Here is a 24,345-nt window from a genome sequence, read left to right as displayed (position 1 = left end):
GACTCAACAAATCAATAAATAAATGTGCTTCCAGTATCAGAAAAGGCACAAAGAAACTGCCACATGCATCCATCTCAGGTTGGTGTATGGATTTCTACAGATTTTCTAGAAAATAATCAGGCACTATCTACTTCAATCTACCTCGTTGATGTTTACAGCCTCTGACCTGGTAATTGCATTTCTGAAAATTATACTAAGGATATCAGCAGTGCACACCGAGACAGAGGTATTATTTAAAATGCTGACGAAACTGGATATTGTCTAAATGACAACAGGGGTTAATTAAATAAATTTTCACATACTGTATACAGGAACACTATGTAGTCATGAAATATTGTTATTCTTGTCTAACTATTCAAATACGCGAAACAAATTAAGTGAAAAAAACATATTATAAAACCATGTATATATAGAGAAGAGAGAGACAGACGTATCCCAGTAATATCCAAATATTTTCTTTACATATCCATGAGTGAATGAAAGGAAATGCGCCAACAGGTTGAAGACCACTGTGCCTCAGTTTCTTACTTTTACAACGGGGATCTATATAAAGAAGGCCTCCATCATGCCATTTCTGCCTCCAGCCGTGTCCCACACCACCAGAGCCCCAAGGCTCCCATGTCCAGGAGGTTCATTTTATCCACATCATTAAAACTATGGGGTCTGTGAGAGGGACAGACTCTCAGGGACAGAAATAACTTGGTCTGATCTCTGAGAAGCAGCTGAGGGCTCTCCCCTAAAATAATGTCAAAATCCAAACTTCTTTTGCAAGAAGATTTAAAGGGGCCTGGCTCAATGCCACAGATTATGGGGCAAAGCTCAGAAATTAGGAACTCCCTCTATGCAAGTAAGAAAACTCACAATGCCCAGCAACTGACAAAGACATAAGGCTGAAGAATAAGAATCACTCACTGTTTGCAACTCCTTTAGCTCACGGCTAAGGCACACGTGCTTTATAACATACCAGGGGGTCCCCTGTTTGATGCTTTAACTTTCCTTAAAAGAGAGGGGGCGCTGCCTATGCCACAAAGATTCCCAGATCACCACAGCTACCCACTGGATGATTCTTCAAATAGAACTTTCAGCCACCCTAACCCATCATTTAGGGTTCACTTTTAAAAAACAGAGCTCAGCAAGAAAATCATACCTCATGTTCACAGATTTTGATGACTACTTTCGCTATTTGTGTCAATTTGTGATTTCCTGAGGAAATAAGAAAATAGGATTAGTTCAAATGGAAGCACTGTAACATCGGCCTTGAGATTGCACTTCCACTCATGACCTTTTAACTTGCCTTCCCCGAGAATTAAGATTTTAAAGGTTAAAAACCAGAAGTTACTGGCTTTTAATACCAGTTCAAATTGTATTACTTCTTCATGAAAATCAACCAATCTTTGGCATCTCAATGTTGTCTTCGCTGAAATGGAACAATTTGTGTGGGTTTCCCATTATTACCCAAGAGTTCACAGACTAGTATTTGAAAAACACTTTTACATCTTAAAGGAATCTTATTCTACCCATGGTCCCAAAGAACAATTCAAGAAGGGTATAAGGGAAAGAAGATATTTAATTAAGTAGCTCTCCTGTGCCTCACGCTTCAAAATACATTTCCATGTTAATGCCTCATGAAGTCATATTAGGAAACAGGTATGAATGTTCCCATTTAAGTGATAAATAAGCCAAGGCTGAAAGGAGTCACTGCTTCATGAGACCACTTAGTTAACAAGCTGAGGATGTGGCTCCAGGTCAAACTCTAAATCCCTGATCTCTTCACTAAACAAACACACGAGATGTTTTCTTTGAACTTTACAGTATTTTCAGAAATGTTGACAAAAGGATCTCATTTAAAAAAAAACAAAAACAAAAGAAACCTACATCTCTGGCTTGCTTTGAAAACTCAGAAGATCCAACTCTGTATCCACCAAAGCCCCGGAGCTGCAGCGGCAGCCCCTCCAGGCCAGGTAGGAGTCCCCTGTTCTCCAAAGTTGCCAGCAATTCCCAGGCCAGCAGCCATGCTGGAGTATGCTGCCATTTTTCTTCCTGATTCCCTCGGTTCATATGATCTGATGGGCCCTTCTATATATCTGAGTTTATAATCCCTACACAAATTCATAAGGAGGCCTGGTGGCACAATGGTTAAGCACTCGGCTGCCAAGAGAAAGGTCAGCGGTTGGAACTCACCGGTTGCTCCACAGGCATAAAGACCTAGCTTGCTGCCTAGTGCCTTTCTTTCTCCCCTCTCCACACTCCTGGCCCTGCTAGCTACCGAGTTAACAATGCAAAATATATGCTTTAAGCAGATATCTGTCCACCATTCATCTATGTAAACCATTAACCGTTGCCACTGAGTCGATTCCAACCCATAGCGATCCTACAGGACAGAGTAGAACTGCCCCAGAGAGTTTCCAAGACTGTAATCTTTACGGAAGCAGACTGCTACACCTTTCTCCCGAGAAGTGACTGGTGGGTTCAAACCACCGACCTTTTGATTAGCAGTCGAGTGCTTAACCTGAGCCACCATGGCTCCTTCATCTTTGCTAGGTCCCGGGATATACAGGGAACAAGACAAGGAGTCTACCCTTAAAGAGCTTACATCCTGGTGAATCATTCAAACAAATAAAAACAGTACCATCCAGAAAGTGTGTTGAAGGCTGCCCCGTGAAGGTACAGGACTGTGAGAGACCCTGATGAGAACACCTCGCGTGGTCTAGGGAGGTCAGGGAAGGCTTCTCAGAGGCTGGGACTGAAGGATAAGGGTAGTTATCAAGGCAAAGGGAACTATATATGAGAAGATCTGGGGTCAGCGAAAGAGGGTGGGACAGGACCCCTAAAGATCTACCTGGCCAGAGGTAGACAGAGAGGGTTAAGGGTGGGGGGAGCAGTGAGGAATATGCCAAGGGTGAGATTAGAATGGAAAATCTCCTCCACTCTATCTAGAAGGCTCAATCTCTACGTCCACAAAAACACAGCTGAAAAAACTTTTATCCAGAATGTAAAGAACTCTCCTAACACATCTAATAATAAAAACATAAGCCACACGATTTTTTAAATGGGCAAAAAATTTGAATAGACACTACACCAAATAACTACAGTTAATAAACACATTAAAAGACACTCAATGTCATTAGGGAAATGCAAATTAAAACCACTATGACATACTATTTCACACCTTCAAGAATGGTTAAGATTAAAAAGACTGAGAATACCAAGTGTTGCCAAGGATGTGGAACAACTAAAACGGTGTAACTACTTTGGCAAAATTTCTTATAAAATTAAATATACATCTAACCCTATTACTCAGCAATTCTACTCCTAGGTATTGGTCCAAAAGAAATGAAAACATATGTCCACGCAAAGACTTGTCCAAGAATGTTCATAGCACCTTCATTTCACAACAGCCAAAAGCTGGAAACAACTCCAATGTCTATCAACAGATAAACAGATAAATTATTGTACAGTCATAGAATAAAAGCCACTCGGCATTAAAAGGGAGAGAATCACTGATACATAACAACACCGTGGATGAATCCCAAAAAATATTACACTGAGTAAAAGCAGTCAGACATGAAAGAGCGCACTCCCTATGACTCTATTTACAAGAAATTCTAGAATATGCAAAGTTCATTTATAGAGACAGAGAACAGAACAGTAATTGCTTCTGATGAACTCACTGAAAGGGGCAGGCAGAAACATAATGGGGTGACAGAAATGTTCCATATCCTATTTAGGGTGGTGATTACACAGGTGATTCCATATTTGTCAAATTCATCGAATGTACACTTAAAATCTGTGCACTTACTATGTGTAAACTCTAAGTTCATTTTTAAAAAGTTTTTTTTTTTTTTTTTTTAAATGTAGGAAGCAGCAGCACCATAGAGAAGTACAAACCACTCTGGACATCAGCTTACACCTTAAAAAGCATGTAGACACTGCTCCCTATTCACACACCAATCTCTACACAAGTATTCTGTTATCGGCCCTGATGGGAGAATGAAGAGCCTGGTTTTTGAGGAAGAGCAGGGTAACAGGCAACACACACAGCATACTCTCTCTCCTAGGAGTCGGCAAAGCCACTCACCCCCATTATAAATGATGCAGTTGTGCAGAATCCACTTTGCGTCAGCCAGGAAGGCTTCTGTGCAGCCATACATTTTCTTTTTAGCGTTCTAGGGAGAAAAACCATACAGCATAATCACTAGTGAGTCTATATAACCCACAGTCAATAACACCTGTGTCCCCACATAATTTTCTTAGCAGGCATTTGCCAAATTAATTAATGCTCTTTTCCTCATTTCCCAAGATGCTATTATTTTTGAGATCTATAACCCTATAAAGATGCGTTCACTGAATTCATCACACTAACTTGAATTTTCTCATCGTTCAGTAGCTACCATTTATCAAGCAGCTCCTCCAATGAACCAAGATACTTTATAAATTTACGCATTATTTATTATTATCTGTACTGTATCACATAAGCCTGTGATAACTCAATGAAGTAGTTATTTATCGTCCCCATTTTACAGACGGGGAACCTGAGATACGGTAATGTTAAGGAGCTTAAACAAAGTCCCAAAACTACTAAGTTATAAAGCTAGAATTCCAACCCTGCCTCATTTAAATACCTTCTTCTTTCCACCATACCATGAGGGTGTGTGCAATTTTCCAATGCATGTGAGAATTACTGTTCGGGGAGTTTCAGTGCAGATGACATGAAGTGATGTTTCTCATCAATGCTTTTTCATTACCCATATTTTGGAGCTAACAGTTTGAAAATTGGCACCAGGATCATGGACACAATCTAAAGTGTTACAAGTATAATCTGAAGCATGGAATTTTAGCATAAACTTTTAAAAACACCTCAGGCATTAAAGAAATACCCGTATCAGTAGAATAAATAAGTTCTAAGAAGCCACGTCTTTATTGCTAATCTGGAGGTTTCCCAGACGCTTCATTTTCTCTTCTTCCTTCCTGCTGCTCTCATTAGCACCTCCAACAGAAATAGGAGGGAAGGCTCAAAATCATTAATTCTTAAAACCTATGACTTTTTCAGTTAAAAAGCTGGAATCACTTGCAGAAGCAGTACTTGGAGCTAATCAGTAGATTTCAACACTCCATTGCAATGCTCGGAAGAATGTTACAGAGGAGAGATGAAGGGGATCACAGGTTCTTCCACCCAAACACAAATGGAACAGAGAACGTGCAGAGAAATAATCTAACTTGAGATGGGACATAGAAAGTGAGGTAGTATGCTTAGGCATCTTGACAACTGTAGGCTACAATGTTGAGGTTCTTTGATAAAGGCCAACCTTTTCCAATGTACAAAGGTCCATGGGATGAAAGATGTATTCTGCGTAGTCAGGATGCTGTTCCAATGGAACGGGCTTCTGGAATGCGTCTGTCTATAAAAGAAAAGACGCACAAGCACAGACACAAACTCGTCATCGCTGGGGAAGACCAAGCTCTTAATACCACACCAAAGGGCCTTAATATACAGTTCTTCTAAAGGGTTCCATAAGAAGCCCTGGTGGCCCAATGGTTAAGCACTTGGCTGCTAACGGAAAGGTTGGCAGTTCAAACCCAACAGCCACTCTGCGAGAGAAAAAAACCTGGCAATCTGCTCCCATAAAGATGACAGCCTTGAAAACCCTATGGGGCGGTCCTACTCAGTCACATGGGGTCACTATGAGTCAAAAATCAACTTGACGGCACCTAACAACAACAACAACAAAGAGTTCCACAAAAGATATCCTTGGGGAGCTCCAAATTGGTCCACCTTCTAATTCTGCCTGGTCATGGATAAACATGGGCCCAGTTGTGTTGATTTTATTGGTTTTGTTTTCAACATATATCCAAATAACAAGTCCTGTCCTCTTTTGTATTAAGAATGCCAAGATCAGCACACTCTCAAACATTTTAGACCTAAACTCTAAACAAGGCTTGTGTATGTGCTGCAACTGTCCATAATCAAAACTGACTGCAGGTGAGGTGTGGCTATGGTTAGAGATGACACACCAAATAAAGTTCCTGTGAGTGTCAAAAAGAAGGAGCTCTGGTGACGTAGAGCACTTGGCTGCTAACTGGTTTAAACTCACCAGCCGCCCTACAGGAGCAAGATGTGGCAGTCTGCTTCCGTAAAGATTACAGCCTTGGAAACCCTATGGGTCAGTTCTACTCTGTCCTATAGGGTTTTTTTTGAGTCAGAATTGGGTTTTTTTGAGAACCAACAGGTATCTCACAGATAGAGAGAAAATTCAGACAGCGAGATTTTGCTCCTTTGAGAAGCCATGGAAACCCTGGTGGCGTATGGGGTGAAGAGCTACGGCTGCTAACCAAAAAGCTCGCAGTTCAAATCCACCAGGTGCTCCCTGGAAACCCAATGGGGCAGTTCTACTGTCCTATAGGGTCACTATGAGTCAGGATCGACTCAGTGGCAACGGGTTTGGTTTTTTTACTTGAGATGCCTAATCACCTTCAAAACAGGGGCTGTGTAAAAGTTTTTCATCTTGTTTTTTCATCGCTTTCTTAATCCCTACTTGATCGGCATAAAATGCAAGGCCCTGTTTGTGGATGGGTGGTGTTTACTTATCCATGAAAAATCTACAAGATTTAATACCAAATTATACTCAAGCAAGGCATCTGAACGGGCTGCCCATCTGTAGTCATCTGAGCCCTTTTTCATCCAGAATTAAAATCTGGCCACTATTAAGTTAAAAAGATACTTCAACAAAATCAGCAAACTTTCTGCCCAACTTTATATCAAACAATTAAACATAAGAAGTTTATGTCTTCTTCCATTTTTCTCTTTGGGTTTCTAATTCTACAGTGTTGACAAGTCTACATGAATCTCTTCTTTTTGTAAACAGTCTTCAGCAGATATAATTTAGTCTGTGAAAAGCAAGAAGTAATTCTTTGTCACTCAACATAAAAACCACACATAGCAAAACAAAAAAACTTAACAAACTGAGGCTACACACTTGGGCTTTTGCCAGTTGAGACTGTTTTGTTAAAGAGGCCCTCAGGATGCCAACTTAGCAACAACCAATTGGCATGCTATGGATTTTTTTCATCACCATATCAAATTTCAGAACATCGTCTCAAAACAAAAGCTTATTATTTAACTCAAGTCCTGAGATTCTACATCTCTGCATTAAGTCCCACAAACATGAAGGTGTCTTTTGTACAAACTGGAAAAGGGATCCCCACTCTCAAGTTTCTTTAGATTCATCTGTAGGAAACATGTCATAATATGTTGATTATACTGTCCTAATATATTTTTTTTTTTAAAACAAGATACTTTACTGCCATCTTCCTGAAAACTGTCACATTAAATACACAAACCACAATGACTATGATGTGGCTGCAGCCCTGTAGTGGGGGCACTGCTGTGAGATGTACAACGTGCCAGCAGAATGCGGCAGCCCTCATTCACATATGGATTTTAAGGGGCATACGCTGCACACAGGGTCTCATTTCAAAATTGAAGGCACAAAGCAAATTCTCACCCTATCTGGGAAGTTCACTGCTTGAGTTTTACTTACAGGTTCTATCATCAGACCATGGTTATAAAGACATTGGGTTGTGCTCAGCTTTCCTTCAAATGGAATTCTACCAGCTCCCGTGGGAAGGGACACAAAGCTCCCTCTTACCCAATGGGATATGAAGTTCCACTTCACAACCAGTCAGAATTTTAAATCCCCACCAACTTGCTACTATATATCATTTCCCGATTCTGAATGGGTTGCCATTTGTAGTCATCTGAGCCCTTCGGGACACAGACTGCTTGCTTTAAAAAATTAACTGAGGGTGGAAAAAAAAAAAAAAAGAAAGAAGAATTAACTAACCGCCATAGCACCTTATCCTTAATTTTCAAATATTTGAATTTGGGTATACAAGAAGGCCAAAAGCATGTGTGCAAAGGCCTGAAAAACTAAGCCTACCAAGAACAAGAAAGTAAACTAAACAAACCAAAAGTCGCTATTTCCATTTACGCTTGTACCAAGAGGAAATTTCTTCTTACCCCTGGCTGTTTCATTTTCTGAATGGCAAACTTGAGCAGGTATGATAACTGTTCGATGGTGAGCATAGTCATGGCTTTACTCTGGGTCTCGATGCATTCTGCTACTGTAATTTTCTACAAGTCAAAATTACACAAATGTCCAGTTAGAAAAAAAATAAATTTACATTACTATCCGTGTACTTATTTCCCTTTCATTCTATTTTTCCAGTAAGCTCACACATAAAAAAACCACTCCCATCTAAGTGAGATTAATTTTTGCTTGGCAGAGACTCCAATCTACTTAGCCGAAGTGTACTGAATCAGTGGGCAGGGGTGGATAATGCATTAGGGAAGGAAAGCACCATGCTTACTTTGCTTACCAGATCATCCGTAGTGAATAATTTCACATTGTTTCACCACGTTAAAAGATTCTGCTTCTAAGTACAGCTGGCATCTGTCTCTCTCTCTCAATGCCACAGCACCTTCCTACAGAATCAAAGCCTCTTTTCAAATTTACAACCCCTGACGGGGCAGACCACCCAGTAAACAGGGTAAGCACAGGCTTACTTGTGCTTACTTACTAATCTGTAGTGAACAATTTCACTACAGATGGATGGTAAGCAAGCTAAATATTGTGCTTACCCTGCCTGTTGGATAATTCGTCTGTCAGTGGGTGAAAATTAAGAGGCACGTCAATCCATTGATTACATTAGGAAGTGTTTTTAGCTCATAAAGAGGACATGATTTGAGAATGTTGTGGTTAAGCAGGGACCTAAAAAAATTGTCATTACCACCTTGGGTTTCAAGAACGGGATTGGATAGGAAAGGCTACTGATGCGAGTCAGGGTGATGTTCGCACAGAATGAATTCTTATCAACCCCTTATCCTGATCCTCTTAAGGTTCTGGGCTATCTTTCAGGAAACTGACAAGGCATTAACTCAATGACATCACTGATGGCAGGCCAGTCTCCCTGTAGAAAGAATCCAAAGGATGGTAGTGGACTAATAATAAATATGACTTCATTCTCTATCACCATTTATGTGAGGCCATTTGGGACATTCTGGCAAATTATGGAAAGTGCACTTAACTGTCTATCTCCATGGACAAAATGTCATTTCATAAGGGAAACTCCCATCAAAGAAGAGAGCTGAAATGTCTGGAACCAGATTCTGTTATGTAAATCTGGTACTGTATCTCAGGGCTTCCGACTCCTTATGGAGCAGCATCAACAAAAATAGTCAATTCTGATGATGTCAGGAAACACTCTTTAGCCATCTGTGTAGGGAGAGCTGAGAAAAGTTTTCTCCAATTACTTTGGATCGAAATTCTTAATTATTTCTGGGGCTTCCAAAAGGAACTTTCAGATGTGCCTGGTTGGTTGTCAAGGAAAACGGCAACAAAGGAGTCACTCAGAAGCGAAAGCAGAGCATGACGCACATAATCTAATTGCTTAGCTACCAAAGCCTTAAACGTAACATCTCGTCTTCCCAGTTGACTGCCTTGCCAATTCATCCCTGGAAGATATTGAGAGCCCTGAATCATAGCCAGAGAACACCTGCTTGTTTGAGTTCCAGTTAGTTCCCAGGTAACTATCCATGGCAAACACTTGGGTTGGCTGCTCAACTGTCATTCACAGCCCCACCCTTCCTCCTGGCTGGCAGTGCCTGGTTCCCACTACATAGACTGAAAGTGCCAGATGAGCAAAATTTCAAGCCTTTTTTGCATGGGGACTCGTGATCCAATCTTGACCAAGGAGTCCAAAGGCAAGTCAGCTTCAGGCCTGATGGGGAAAGTCCTCCCCCTTGATAAAACGAGATGTTAGAAGAGATACCCTTCCTCTTGTTTTCTATCAAAATGAGATACATGAACTCACCCACAGCAACCATCTCATAACCATGGGAGGGTACATGCCTCAACAGTGAGAACAATGGAAGGAAGAGATGTGAAGACTGTGGGCTCTGAACAAACTGCACCCTGCCTCCGCGTTTTCTGCATATGATGATAATAAATCCCTGTTTTTTAAGCTGCCTTTTACAGGAACTATTACTTGCAGCAAACGTATCCTATATGAACCGTTTTTTTTTTTTTTTTTGTAATATTAACCAATTTGGAAGGGTTGGTCAAGACAAAAGAAAATAGGTGAAGGCTTCAGTTCCCACAGTACACGTAGCAGACGAAGTTAGGCTCCCAACACAGGACGTCACTGAGCAAAGTACACCCTTCATGTGTCTCCATCCCAAGTAACCTAGACAACCAGCAGCCATTTTTTGCAATTTTAGAGGCAGAGAATTTCTAAGAACACCATTAAAACGTCATCATCCTATTGCTTTGCCATCTTGTTTCATGTATTTCTTATTTTTCTCCTTTTCCTACACAAAAGCTGTACCAGAGACACTTATACAGCTTGCCTTTATCCCACTAAACACATCAGCGAGATCTTTCCATCTCACACGTAGAAAGCTTCCTCATTTGAGACTTAATTCCAATTTATCTCTGAATCCAAGTGACGGTCCATATTAAATGATTCTGTAGATAATATTCTTGTTTTCATCTTTTGAAAGAGTACCATAACTTAGAAGTCGCCAAGCAAGAACAAAGGCCACCTCAGAAGAGTAGAAGCCCCTAATAGCTGGCTGAATGAAGAGTTTCCAGGCTTTGCTACAAATGAGACATACATGTTCCCTTTACTATGCCAGGTGTGCTGCTGTCTCGGGCTCTGCACCTGCAGATCCCTTTGCCCCAAGATGGCTGCATGATGCACGTCTCAGCTCCTTCACGTCTTTCTCAAATCTTAGTGAGGCCTTCCTTGAACTCTTCATTTAAAATGGAAATACCCTGCACCCCCCTGCATTCCCTACTCCCCATCCTTGATTACTTTTCTCTAGGGCACTCATATTCTAATAGACTATATCCAACTTTATTTCAGTTTTTGTCCTTTTCTCCTAAAAAGTATGTAATTTGTGCCTGTTTTTGTTCATTGTAGCATCCCTAGCACCCATTATAATAGGCACTGGATAAATACTTGTTGCATGAAAGAAGGCATCAGATGGCGACCACACAGAACATCCACCAAAATCTGTCTACCCAGCTTGGCTACTGCTGATGCAGCAAGAGACACATCCACAGAGAGGGAAGTAGCAAGAGATCTTGTCGAAGTACATGAGCCGTTAAAGTAGACTTCTATAACATTCGATACAGGTGAACTGGGGCCAAGTGCAGATCTCAAAGCAATTCAAAGACCCATGCAGATTTGAAAACAATGTTCTTTTGGATTGTCTGTCCAAGAGCTGCAGTGCCGTGGCCACTGCTGATATTAGCCCAAAAAGCGGGTGCTCAGGATATAGCGGGTGGAAGGTAAGAAATTTTTCCTTTCCCTATATCTGGATTATTCGGAAAATTACAAATAGAAGGAAGGAAGAGAAAAGAGAGGAAGTGCAGTAGGGAATGCATTCATTCATCAGGAACTAACCTCACATTCAGGACAAAACCAGTCCCCCTCTGGTTCCGATGTCAGTCTCAGACACTTAGCGTGATAAACCCGGGGACAGAGCTCACAGCAAAGGACTTGGCCTTCCCGGTGACAAACCCAGCAGTAGAAATCATTCCGTCCATCCTGCGGTACAACATCAACAGGGTCTGTGGTGAGTGGCTGCTTCATATAGTAAAACGGACCATGTCTTAGTTCTGACTGAAATGTAGGCAAGAAAGACAGGTTTGGTTTCAAAACAAATGTGCATTCTCAAAAGGAATTCGAACAAATACAGCAATAACAACAAAAGAAAATGACAGCATATCACAAGTTCATTAAAAAGCCAAGCTAGCTTGGGTTAACCTACTAAATACAGAATTTGCAGATCTTCAGGTAATAATAATTATTTTTTCTTCTTCTTCTATTTTAAGTGCCCATGGATGGACAGCTGGTATCTAAGAGTCACTAGGCAGCCCTAACTGGACAGCACAATGGTTAAGAGTTATGACCCAGGGCTCTGGCATAAGACGTATCTGGGTTCCAATTTTAGCTCTACCTGATTAACCAGCAGCATGACCTTGGGCAAGTCTCTTAACCTCTCAGCTTCAGTTTTCTCATCTGTAAAATGGGGATAATAACACCTAACTTCGTGGTATGGTGGCTGGGATTAAATGGGATGATATAATGTATGCATTTAACACAGTGACACCCAGGACTTGGAAATTTGAAACCCTGCTGAGAATTTGCATTTCTAACAAAGAATCTCTTTAAGAATCACCTGGGGATCTTGTTAAAATGTATTATGGTGTTCGATATTGAATACACCAAGAACACTGAATATACCATGGACTGCCAGAATAATGAACAAATCTGTCTTGGAAGACATACAGCCAGTGCTCCTTAGAAGCAAGAATGGCGAGACTTCATCTTATGTACTTTGGACATGTTATCAGGAGGGACCAGTCCCTTGAGAAGGACACCATGCTTGGTAAAGCAGAGGGTCAGCGAAAGAGAGGGAGACCCTCAACAAGATGGACTGACACTATGGCTGCAATGATGGGCTCAAGCATACCAACAATTGTGAGGATCGTGCAGGACTGGGCAGTGTTTCATTCTGTTGTACATATGGTCGATATGAGGTGGAAGCAACTCAACACCACCTAACAACAACATCTGGGGTGGAAATGCAAATTCTCAGCAGGGATTCAAAACAGAATGAACCAGTGTCACAGTTCGAAGCCCTGGTGCTGCCATTACTAAAATTGCTAATATGGTTAAGACGCCAACGTATGGAAGTCCAAATTCACAAAGCTGATAAAATTACGGCAATTTTCCCTTGGAGGTGTTTGGAGGATAGATCAATTGGATCTGAGTCACAAAAAACACGATCATCCATTTTTTAAGTCTACTCCCAACGCATAAAGTACTGCGAGCCATCAGCATGACTGTGAACACGGCAGGTCCTCCCTCATCTTTGCTGAGGAGCCACAGCTCCTATTTACAACTAACACAACAACAGAAAAATGAGATGGATGGCCAGTTCCGGGGAGCCAGACCTCTTTCTGCACCAAAATGTCAGGAGAAATGTTTCCCTAGTGATTTACTGTAGAAATCCAGCAAAGCCACACTCAAATCATACAAAATCATTTTACAGAAACTCACTTCTAAAATGTCTTATCACAAACTACTAGGAACCCTTTGTAAGGAGGAAGGGATGAAACAGTCCAGTGGTAAGTATGAAAGAGATCTGGTAACTAGCTGTGTGACCTTGAGAAGCTACTCAACCCTCTCTGAACCTTGGTTCCTTGGCAATAAGAACAGGGATAACCATTTAGCTACAACCACAGCACCTACCTTTGAATAAACCTCACTGTATAACAAGCTTCTTTTCTGTCCTTCAGTAAAACATTATGGTTTTCTCCATAAAGATCTCGTATACCGGTTAGATACTGCACAATTTTTGTCAATACTGTAAATGGGAATCTTTTTCTATTATACTTTCTAAACGGTTATTGTTGGTACATGGAAGAGCTGTTGGTTTTTTTAATATTGACCTCATACATAAACAGTTCTAACAATTTATTGATTGAAAAGCATATCATCTCTAAGTAACATTAGTTTTGTCTCTCATTCCAAATACTTTTATATTAGTTTTCTTTTTTCTTTATTCCAATGGCTAGGACCTCCAGCATAAGATGAAAGAGTTGATACGATTGCACGCCCTCATGTCTTGTTCCTGGCTTCTAATATGAAGTTTTACTGTTCTAAAAATGCCTGCTATTCCTACCCTCCTTGATAAAGAGCCTCATTAATGCTGATTTGGCAGATCCTTGTTTCTACTAAGCCTTCTTACTCTCATTTTTACTAAGTAAACAGCTAAGACTCCAAAGGGTGATTGTGTTCATTCTTTAGCCCAGTTACTTCCCTGTTGAGGTTCAGCTTTCCTGACAGAGTGGCGGTCTATTTGGTTTCTATGAAATAACATCATTGTTACAAGATTATTTCCATGTTACATTTGTACAGAGCCCTTAAATTTTTTGGCATTCTGTCACAAACACCATTTTATTTTATCCTCACAACCACTCAAGAGAGGTCCTGAGTATAAATACACTAGCCTTACTCGACACATAGGAAAACCATGTTTAAAAGACTTATCTGACTCCTAAGTCCAGAGGAAGGATCTGGGCAAGAACCTGAACCTGAGTTCAAAAAGCTGGAGGGGAAAAGAATCTGAAAAGTAGGAAGACTACTAGAAATACAACAGAAGGGGACATGAAAAGATAACAGCATCTAGAACAGGGTTTCTCAACCTTAGCATTTGGGGCTGGCTAATTCTTTGCTGTGGGGCCTGTCCTGTGCTTTGTAGGATGCGTAGCAACATTCTTGGCCTCTACCCACTAGCACCCTGTCCAAGTTGTGAGAACCAAAAATGTCTCCATACATTGCAAATGTCCCTTGGGAGACAATATTGCCCCTGGCTGATGTAGAAGGTCTGCTGTCTACCTAGTTTCAGCTTCTTTGGGGAAGGGGGCTTAAAGAGAAGCTTGGAAGAGGAGAAACTTCCACTGAAAATAAACTGTACAAATCAAGTAAGTGAACTATTTCTAACCTAAGTGAGGTCTTCCCAAATGCTTTTGTGGATTTTGCAAGATAGCTATAAGCCTTATTTTTAGTGCCCAACTTCTTACCAACAAGTTAATAATAGAACGGGTATATTCAAGATCTAAATGAAATTGGAAGAATCAAATGTGACAGTTAATCTCCCTAACTGGCTACCCAAGTCCTTTCTATCTAATAGAAACCAGAGTACCGATATTTCAGAAATAACGTTTCCCTCAACTCCCGCTGCTGCTGTCCTCCAACTGGCCGAGGGTAGGTGTTCCCAGGAGGATCGTCAGGAGTGCCAGGCGGTTCCACACTCTTTCCAGACTATCTCATCCTTCCCTGAAGCAGCAGTTGTTGCCGAGAACAAGCTGCCTGGTTAATCTCCTTGTCAATCAGATACCTTCCTTATCTGCTGCTTGTAAATGTTTCCTGCCCCATAAAAATCATCTGATAAGAAATATGGAACATTAAAAAAAAAAGAAAGAAAAGCAAATCATTTCCGGTGAAAGGAGTTACAATTTTTCTTCTCCACATATATAAAAGTTGTGTGTTACCACCCTGATAATAAGGCGAACAGGCTGCAACCTGTGTAATTACAGAATACTTGCAGGTTATGAGAGCAAATGTTCTCCTTTCTCTGCTCCTTCCATGGGTTGGCTTAACAAGCAAATAGAGAACACCAGTTCATTAACTTCTGGAATACCTCAGTCTACACCAGGAGCCAGCAAACTTTTTCTATAAAGGGCCAGATAGTAGATCGTTGAGGCTTTGCAGGCCGTATGTCTCTATCTGTTGTAGCACAAAAGCAGCCATAGACAATACTTACGTGGATGAATGTGGCTATGTGCCAATAAAGCTTTATTTACAACACCTAGTCTACATAAACCAAGGACTGAGTGTTCTCGCTGGGTGTGAATACAGAATGCATGCGCAGGAAGGGGGACAGAAAAGGGGGCACAAACTCGTGTTCCTATAGGGCCATGGAGGTAACATAAATGAGTGAAGGAAGAACATATCCCTCCTTGCTCCAGTTTTCATTCTCCTGCATTTGATAGGAGCAAGAGTCCTGAAAAATATGTCTCTACTCTTAAGAAAAACTGTCTAGCCTGGAGTGTGAGGAATGGCAACTGGCACTCAGCCTGGAAATGCACAAGATGGCAGGGAGTGGGGGACTCTGGGATTAACTGGAGAGTTTCTGGCTATCCTAAAGCGGCAGCCCCTACTCGGCTACAATCCCTCCTGTCACTCAAACTTTCCTAAGTGTTAATACACTACCCCAGCCCAACAAGAGACTTTGTGAAATGCCCTGGTTTTTAAGAAAATGCATACCCATTGCCGTCGAGTCGATTCCGACTCATATTCTGACTCACAGCAACCCTACAGGCCAGAGAAGAACTGCCTTGTAGGATTTCCAAGCAGTGGCTGGTGGATTCGAAATGCCAGCCTTTATGGTTAGCAGCCAAACTCTTAACCACTGCGCCACCAGAGCTCCAAGACAATGCACAGACCCAGAAAACAAGATCTAGACCACCCATGTATGATATGTATATATGTGTGTATGCAGTGCAACCTGTGAGAGCCCGAACTCAATAGGATTACCTTGTTTTCCTGCGTCTTCTACGTTTTCCGCCTTTGACAGGGTGCTTACCACTTTTCTATCACTCACTGTTAAGAATCCTACCTCATAAACACCCAGTGAATTTTCCTTCTCTGACAGGTTTCCACATTACAGAGGTTCTGGCTTTTGCAGGTTTTACTGTATTTTCTAGGCTATAATCTTTACAGGAAGGAGCCCTGGTGGCACTATGGTTGAGCACTCAGTTGCTAACCAAAAGATCTGCTTCTTTAAAGATTACAGCCTTGGAAACCTTATTGGGCAGTTCTACTCCGTCCTATAGGGTCACTATGAGGCGGAATCGACTTGATGGCAATAGGTTTGGGTTTTTTTAATCTTTACAGGAGTAGATTTGCCAGGTCTTTCTCCCATGGAGCCACTGGGTGGGTTCAAACCACCAACCTTTCGGTTAGCAGCCAAACACTTAACTGTTGGGCCACCAAGACTCCTTAGATGTATCTATATACGTCTATTTATCTACATTTATGTATCCTGTATCAGAGAAGGTGAGGGTGGCCTCCATCACTTCTTGGACACGTTCAATCAAAGTATACCTAGAGTCACTGTGCACAAATCTGCTAACAGATTATTTCTCAATCCTTTTATTAGCTCCCCCTCAAAAACACTTTTTTTTCCAGAAGGCTCTTTAAATTGAAATATCCTGAGAACTAAAGATTAGAGTGGTACTTTTCAGTAATGGCTCTTTGTTTTAAGGGACTGTCCTGTCAATTTCATGACCTGCCCCAGACTTGCCCCTCCTCCACAATGTTAGAAGCATCCTCCCACGATTTCGGACACCCCCTGCCCAAGAAAAAACACCCAAATGTTTTCAAACCCTTAAGGAGTGAAACCATTGGACCAAAGGACTTTAAGAAAGTAATTATAAACCTTAGAATACTTTTCCCCCTAAAAATAAAGTGCTTGTTTTAAAGCTCTTCTTAAAACTCCGCTGAAAGTACTGAATTTACAGTATATGAAAAATCGGGGAAATAGGGTACAAATTTAAAACTCAAACGATAATAAAAGGTCTCCTTAACCAAAGATGGAAAAACGTGTTGTTTTGTTTTAAATAAAGGCAGAGTGACCTTCTTTCTTAGAACACTAAAACCCAGAAGAGAAATTAGAATAAAGAAAAAGAAAGGAGGAGGAAGCAAAGAAGCTTGATATACCTCATAAGTCAAACAAACTCCAGTGCCTACAGGGACCCAGCAGGCAGAAGGAGAATGAAGTGGAGTGGATGTGTGACAACCGGGGAGGGGGGAGGTACAGAAAACTAGAAATTACAGGCCCTGTATCAAAGGGGCAGGCTCTACTTGGCTGTAGCTATTGCTGGATTTTCTGAGTTTATATGAGAGACCAGAAAGGCAGATTTTATTTGAAATCTCATGATCCTTACATGTTGGGAGACTAAAGGAAATAACAGTCAAACATAGCATTTCCAGTGTTACCATTTGCTGCTTTTAATTCCATAGTTCTTTAAAAAAAAAAAAAAAACAGTTGCCCAGAAGAAGAAAAGAAAATGCATTTAAGTTCCCCATGAGGAAAACAGATTCTGCACCAGGGAGATTACCCCTACTATGCAGACAGTTAACTGCTAGAATGAATTACGGGGTCAAGGGTCAGGAATTTCCTCTCTTTATAGCTAAGGCAGTTAAGACCCTTCTCCCCTTTTACCAACGAAGGTCTCCTGGTCATTCTGCCCAGGAGTTTTACATCAGAAAAACAAAATCTATGCTCAGTGTTGCAATGTTCCTATTCCAAACCCCTTTTTTATAGATGTAACTGAAGCTCAGAGATGAGAAAGCAACTGACAAGGTCACACAGCGAGTTTCCCAGCTACAGTGGAGGTTAAGAAGAGCCAGGTCTTCCAGGCAGGTCTGGAACTTTCCAGCATCACAGTTCTGTAAACAGTTCTATCCAAACTAAGAACAGGGGATTGTTCAGGCTGTGTCCATTCTCCCATGCTCTGCTACTTGCCACATTCTGAGTGCTCTACATATTCGTTCAGCAAGGTCTACCTGAGCTCCCAACTGTGCCAAACTCTGGGGCTACAGCAGTGAGTGGACATCGGCCTCGCTTTTCTGAGGCTGCTAGTCCAGAGGGAGACACAGACTTAAAAACACATCACTGTGGTCACGAGGCTCAAGTGTTAGAGAAATGCAATGAACACATGGATGGGAAAGCCAGAGAAGAAAATGTCTAAGCCGCCCGGGGAGATCAGCCTCCAGGAAGAGATGCAAGCAAGCTCTTAAAGGACAGGCAGGGATTCATAAGGCATGTACGCAGGTATACACACCAGGAAGGAGGCATTCAAAGTAGACTACTTCCATACAGAGAGGACAACATCTTTTATGAGTTACAGGCAGACCCCAGGTTACAAACGAGATCCGTTCTTAAGTCTGTCTTTAAGTTGAATTGGTAGTTAAGTCGAAACGGGCACATATGGTTCTTATTTAGCATGTTAGTCAAATGTTTGTCTTATTTATCTTTCTATGCATATAAAACACTTCACAAACACTTCTAAACCATGCAACGTTTTCATGAGCCTCACAAAGTAGTGCCTGCATTCATTATTATGAACCATTGTATTTAACTCAAATATTTAATATCATAGGCTTTATGGCACTTCATTCTTAAGTACAAGTTGTTAGCTTTCTGTATGAGTTGCCCAGGGACTGGCTGTACTGGAAACTCTGGTAAGAGACTGGTGGCCCAGGAAGTAGAATTACTGGCTAAATTAAGGTTTGGGGATTATCTGTGGCTTTCACGTTTCTTTCTTAGTGTTCAGTCTTGACAGCTATAGGTGGCTCCTGGGTGACAAAAAGTAGCTTGTCACCAGCTTCAAGCCAGACAGGCAGATCTAAGTTCAAATGCAGCTTACTCACTCTGACACCCTGAAGAGGCAAAAGTAACTCTCTGAACCTTTGTGCTTTCATCTGTAAAATGGAGATGATTACAACCCCTTCCTCACGGGCTGTTATGAGCATTAAGATAACACGGAAAAGGTGTTTAAAGCAGTACCAGGCACACAGTAAGCACTGCTCTTAGTACTGTGATCATCAATGCTATTATAGGTTTTCCTTCCAAATTCAACACCCCGAAATATTTATTTATAGCCCACCACCAGCTTCTTTTCCTGTAAATGCCCAACTCACAGAGCCTGCACCGTCCAACACCGCAGCCAAGTTACATGTGGCTACTTACATTCAAATTAAACAAGATTAAAAATGCAGTTCCTCAGTCACACTTGCCCCTTTCGAGTGTTCAGTGGCCACATGTGGCTTGTGGCCACCATACTGAACAGTGCTGACATCGACTATTTCTACACCTATGATTTAACTTATTATTTATTGAACTATTTCACTTAGCACAGAGTGTGACTTATTTTTTAACTTATTCTTGCTATTAAAATCATTTAGCTCAATTATCTTCACAACTGAGCCCTGGTGGCATAGTGGTTAAGTGCTTGGCTGCACACCGAAAGGTCAATGGTTCGAACCCACAAGCCACTCCGAGGGAAAAAGATTTGGCAGTCTGCTTCCAAAAAGATTACAGCCTTGGAAAGCCCATGGGGCAGTTCTACTCTACCCTATAGGGTCGCGATGAGTCAGAATCGACTCGACGGCAGTGAGGTTTTAATCTTCACAACAGCCCCGAGAAGTTAGTAGTGGAATTATTATCATCCTCATTCCAACAGATGAGAAAACAAGGCACAAAGAATTAACTTACCCACAGCCACAAAGCAGACTGCTATTTCGCTACATAATTTTGAGAATGAAAATAGATTAGCGCGCAGGAAGGTACACCTCTCACAGTTCTGGGCATTTAACCATTGCTGGGTTTCTCTACGTGAAAGCAACAACCTTGTTTTATTCAAACTTAAATCCCCTGGGCCCACTCCAGCGCTCAGTAACACACAAAATGGATGGATGGAAAGATCCCTAGGAATCCCTGCTCGAGAGGTGAGAGAAAGCAGAGCCACTGGGGGGTACACTGTTCTCAAACGCTAGGAGAGCTGACGGGGGCGGGGGGGGGGCAGATAAATTCCACCAATACATCCACTAAAGCACCTCTCTCTCTAATCAGACGAATATCTAGATTGCATCAGAGCATTTTAAACCTAGAAGGTTCCTTACACAAGATCCAAGATGGCAAACAGATTCTCCATATCTACTTGATTGGTCCTGGCTGCCGAGGGAGGTCTGCGCGCAATGAGAAGGAAACACGATCAATGATCAATTACCAATGTCTACCTCAGGCGATGCATGGGGAAGGTGACTGCCTCCTGCCCAGGACCTGAAGCCCCCATTTTACAGATGAGAAAACCGAGAGTGGGAGAGAGCATGACTTGACCTCGAAGTCAAGCAATCACCTCCCGACAGAGCTCAGAATCGGTCCTACCTACTGGCATGGCCCAGGAGGGAAAAGAAATCCTCAGGCCACACACAGGAAAGAGACCTAAAGTGTGAAAACATAAATCCCCAGAAAAATCCCCAAACCCTAAAGCCCATCATCTTCACAGTGACCGGTCCCCAAAATAGATCTGAAAACCCGCTGGAAATTCTTACGGGGCACAATTTGAGCTGCCCTTTTTGTCCTATGCAAATGACACATAGTAAGAATACCAGCTCTCAGAAAAACCTGGAGAGCTTCAGTGCTCCTCACTCGTGCCTCTGTCCCACCTGTGCGGACACCAATCCCAGTGGGTTCCTTTACCTGCTCCTTATTGTTATTGTTCAGTAAGCCGGGTTTCTTTTTCTTTTTAATGGGGCTTGTTGAGGTGTCCTGTGGCGAGTGGCCATTGGAAGAATGCGGAGGGCTGGGGAACTTTCTTTTCTGGGCTGCTCTCTCTGTAGAGCCAGGATCTGGAAGAGACACACAGGACCAGACATTTTAAAGCAGTCAGGGAGCCCTGGGCCCTGCGGGAGGAGGGAGTGTGGGACACAGCACATTTTCATCCCCAAACTCCCAATGCCATTTTAGTGTCCCTCCTCCCCGAATACATCCTCTTCATCGCCTGTCTCAGAGATCAAACAGTTATTCCTTGGCGCACTTAACATTTTTGTAAAATTGTAATTAATCGTCAAAATGTGAAAGTTGGGAGCCTTCACATAATAATCTGGATTTCTAGCTTCTCTTAAAAAAAAAAAAAAAAATCCAGGCCTGCATGTCCTCATGGCACCCATACAGCTGAGTAACAGCTGCTTACTTTTTTTATGAGAAAGGTGCTCTCCATTTTGCCACAATTCCCACCTTTCTCTATCGTCCCTGCCAAGAAGGCTTGAGAGCCAGCTACCATGAGTTGTTACATAGGCACCGGTGTTTTTCTTATTCCAAAGAAATATTTCTTCCCGTACATGTCTGATAGCAAAAGAAGACCAGGAAAGACAGACAAGACAGGTTTCAAGAAAATGAATGCAAATGTATTTCGTTGTGGATGAGAATGATATTTATTCATGTTTTATAGGCCAACAAAGTATAACTGCGTGAAAAGAATACACCCCAACCACCCGTAACTTTTCATGACCCCATCACCAGCAGACATTTGAGACTCTCCTCCAAAGAGGTCAAATTACGTCCTCGCTAATTTTCCCCTGTAAATGCTAAACCTCATCTCTGTCATCCTCTCCCTCTTTATTTTTCATTCTCCCGGCATCTCATGTAAACATGTAAAAACTCTCATAACCATCCAGTCTTTACCTGCACGGATGTGAATCCATTCTATGCCAGATAGCAGCTCTGCTTGCTTAGGGGGAAACGATACAATGGCACAGCTTGGTGCACCTTACACCCTGAGAACAACAGTTACAGTTCTCAGCAGAGGGGAGAACTATGCCAGGAGTTACCGAGGTGGCAGGATGAGATGTGAAACCCGGAATGTGGACCATTCCCACAGGTAGCCTGACTAAGCTCCTCCTCCAGTTTAATACTCAGGGTAAGCCCCCGCAAACAGGCTGTGATAGGCATCACAGGTCCCTCGTGTGTGGAGAGGAAATCACCAATGGCAGACTAACAAGGTTCCATATGGCCACACCAGGGTGGTTCTGACAGGCTTCCTGACCAAAAGCAAACCCACTGTCGTGGAGTTGATTCCAACTCATGGTCCGCCCATGTGTTACAGAATAGAACTGCTACAGAGGGTTTTCACGGCTGCAATCTTTACAGAAGCAGATCGCCAAGTCGTTCTTCTACAGCAGCGCTGAGTGGGTCCGAACTTTTAGGCTAGCAATCCAGCGAAAACCATTCGCACCACCCAGGAAGCCTAACAGGCCACCTAGTGGTTTACCTTGGGTTGAGAGGGGAAGCATCTCCCAGCAGACTCACAAAGGAAGACAATGAACTACTTTCCACAAAAATCACTGCTTCATCACCCAATCCACGCAAGGGAACTCTCCAGACTCACTAGGCAGGCTTCAGAAAAACCCTGAATAATTTTCAGAGTTCTATGCTGAGACACTGGAGCCTTGGCCAGGGCTGTGGTTAAGCACTCAGCTGCTAACTTTAAGGTTGGCGGTTCGAACTCACTAGACCTGATGATCTGCTCCCTTAAAGATTACAGCCTTGGCTGTGGGGACCATGGTCTCGGGGAACATCTAGCTCAATTGGCATGACACAGCTTATAAAGACAATGCTCTACATTCTACCTTGGTGAGTAGTGTCTAGGGTCTTAAAAGCCTGTGTGCGGCCATCTAAGATACTCCACCGGTCTCATCCCTTCGGGAACAAGGGAGAATGAAGAGAACAGGACACAAGGAAAAGATTAATCCGAAGGACTAATTGTCCATGGCTACCAAGGCCTCCACCGGACTGAGTCCAGTACAGCTAGTGGTGCCCGGCTACCACCACTGACTGCTCTGACCAGGATCACAACAGAGGGTTCTGGACAGAGCTGGAGAAGGATGTAGAGCATAATTCTAACTCGCAAAAAAAAAGACCAGATTTACTGGTCTAAAGGAGACTGGAGAAACTCCAAGAGTATGGCCCCCAGACACCCTTTTAGCTCAGTGGTGAAGCTACCTCCAAGGTTCACAGTTCAGCCCGCAAGAGGACAGCCCCATAAAACCAAATGAGACTAACGAGGTACAGGAGTCCAGTGACAAGGGCCAGAAGGCAGAAGGGGACAAGGAAGCTGGTGATAGGGAACCCAAGATTGAGTAAGGATATTGCTGATGTGTTCTGAGATTGTTAACCATTGTCATAGGGCAGCATTTGTAGTAAGTGTTAAATGAGAAACTATTTTGTTCTGTAAGCCTTCATCTTAAGTGAGAATAACAACACAATTGTAAGAGCGTAGTCAATGTCACTGAACTGTGCATGCAGAAATTTTTGAAATGGTGTTATCTTTGCCTATGTGTATTTTCAGCAAAGAAAAAAAAAGTCAAGAAGTTAGAGGGTTGGTATGTTGTGGGGTTGTTAACCAATGTCATAAAACAACATGTGTACTACTGTTTCACGAGAAACTATTTGTTCTGTAAGCCTTCACCTGAAGTACAATTAAAAAAAAAAAAAAAAAAAGATTACTGCCTTGGAAACCCTATGAGGCAATTCTACTGTAACGCTGGGTCACTACTGAGTACGAACCGACTTGACGGCAGACATGCTGAGACATAGCCCCGGGAGAAAATTAAATGCTAACCACAGGCATCTTGAGAGTTAACAGACCCCCCCGAGTTCTGGAGACGATCCCGCGGACATCAAAATGGAGGCCCAGAGGCCCCAGATGGTTGGCCCAAAGGCACACAGCAGCTCATTAGTGAGAAAACTCACTAAAAAGATGAAGCCTGGAGTCGGTACACTCCCCCAGAGAACATCTCCTTTCATTCCTGCCAGGGTCCTCACCCTACTCCGCCATCATATATGAAAACCCTCATTTTCTCCATACAGCCTGGGACCCAACAATCTTCTCCTAGAAACACATTCTATAGACACAGTTACAATATAGCTGATCAAAGCTGTGCAAGAATATTCAACTCTAGCACTGTGTATGGTACCTAGGGCTGGAAACCTCGGAACCATTTGCTGTTGAGTTAATTCCAACCCATGGCGACCTCATATGTGTCAGAGCAGAACTAGGCTTGCTCCACAGGGTTTTCAATGGCTGATTTTTCAGAATTAGATCACCAGGCCTTTCCGGGGAACCTCTGGGTTGTCTTGGACCT

At 42.3% G+C, this 24,345-nt stretch overlaps 1 protein-coding gene across 16 annotated transcripts in view; it reads right to left on the bottom strand.

The window, feature by feature from the left end:
• Positions 1 to 24,345, bottom strand: part of ZMYND8 (zinc finger MYND-type containing 8) — a 127,810-nt gene that overhangs the window by 66,839 nt on the left and 36,626 nt on the right. For 7 of the 16 annotated variants that reach the window (XM_004370269.3, XM_023743126.1, XM_004370272.3 and 4 more), the window contains 6 exons: positions 20,903 to 21,051; positions 11,467 to 11,685; positions 8,018 to 8,131; positions 5,307 to 5,399; positions 4,079 to 4,166; positions 1,148 to 1,203 (listed from right to left, as the gene is read on the bottom strand). In XM_004370269.3, the coding sequence (XP_004370326.1) occupies positions 1,148 to 1,203; positions 4,079 to 4,166; positions 5,307 to 5,399; positions 8,018 to 8,131; positions 11,467 to 11,685; positions 20,903 to 21,051 (719 nt within the window). Of the gene's footprint in view, positions 1 to 1,147; positions 1,204 to 4,078; positions 4,167 to 4,622; positions 5,259 to 5,306; positions 5,400 to 7,646; positions 7,798 to 8,017; positions 8,132 to 11,454; positions 11,686 to 20,902; positions 21,052 to 24,345 lie in introns of those variants that run through there. The other 9 variants (XM_023743104.1, XM_012558516.2, XM_012558510.2 and 6 more) reach the window with 5 other exon arrangements.

The sequence above is a fragment of the Trichechus manatus genome, unplaced genomic scaffold (assembly GCF_000243295.1).
Source record: "Trichechus manatus latirostris isolate Lorelei unplaced genomic scaffold, TriManLat1.0 scaffold00008, whole genome shotgun sequence".
Classification (NCBI taxonomy): Eukaryota; Metazoa; Chordata; class Mammalia; order Sirenia; family Trichechidae; genus Trichechus; species Trichechus manatus.
This window is presented reverse-complemented; position numbering and strand designations above follow the sequence as displayed.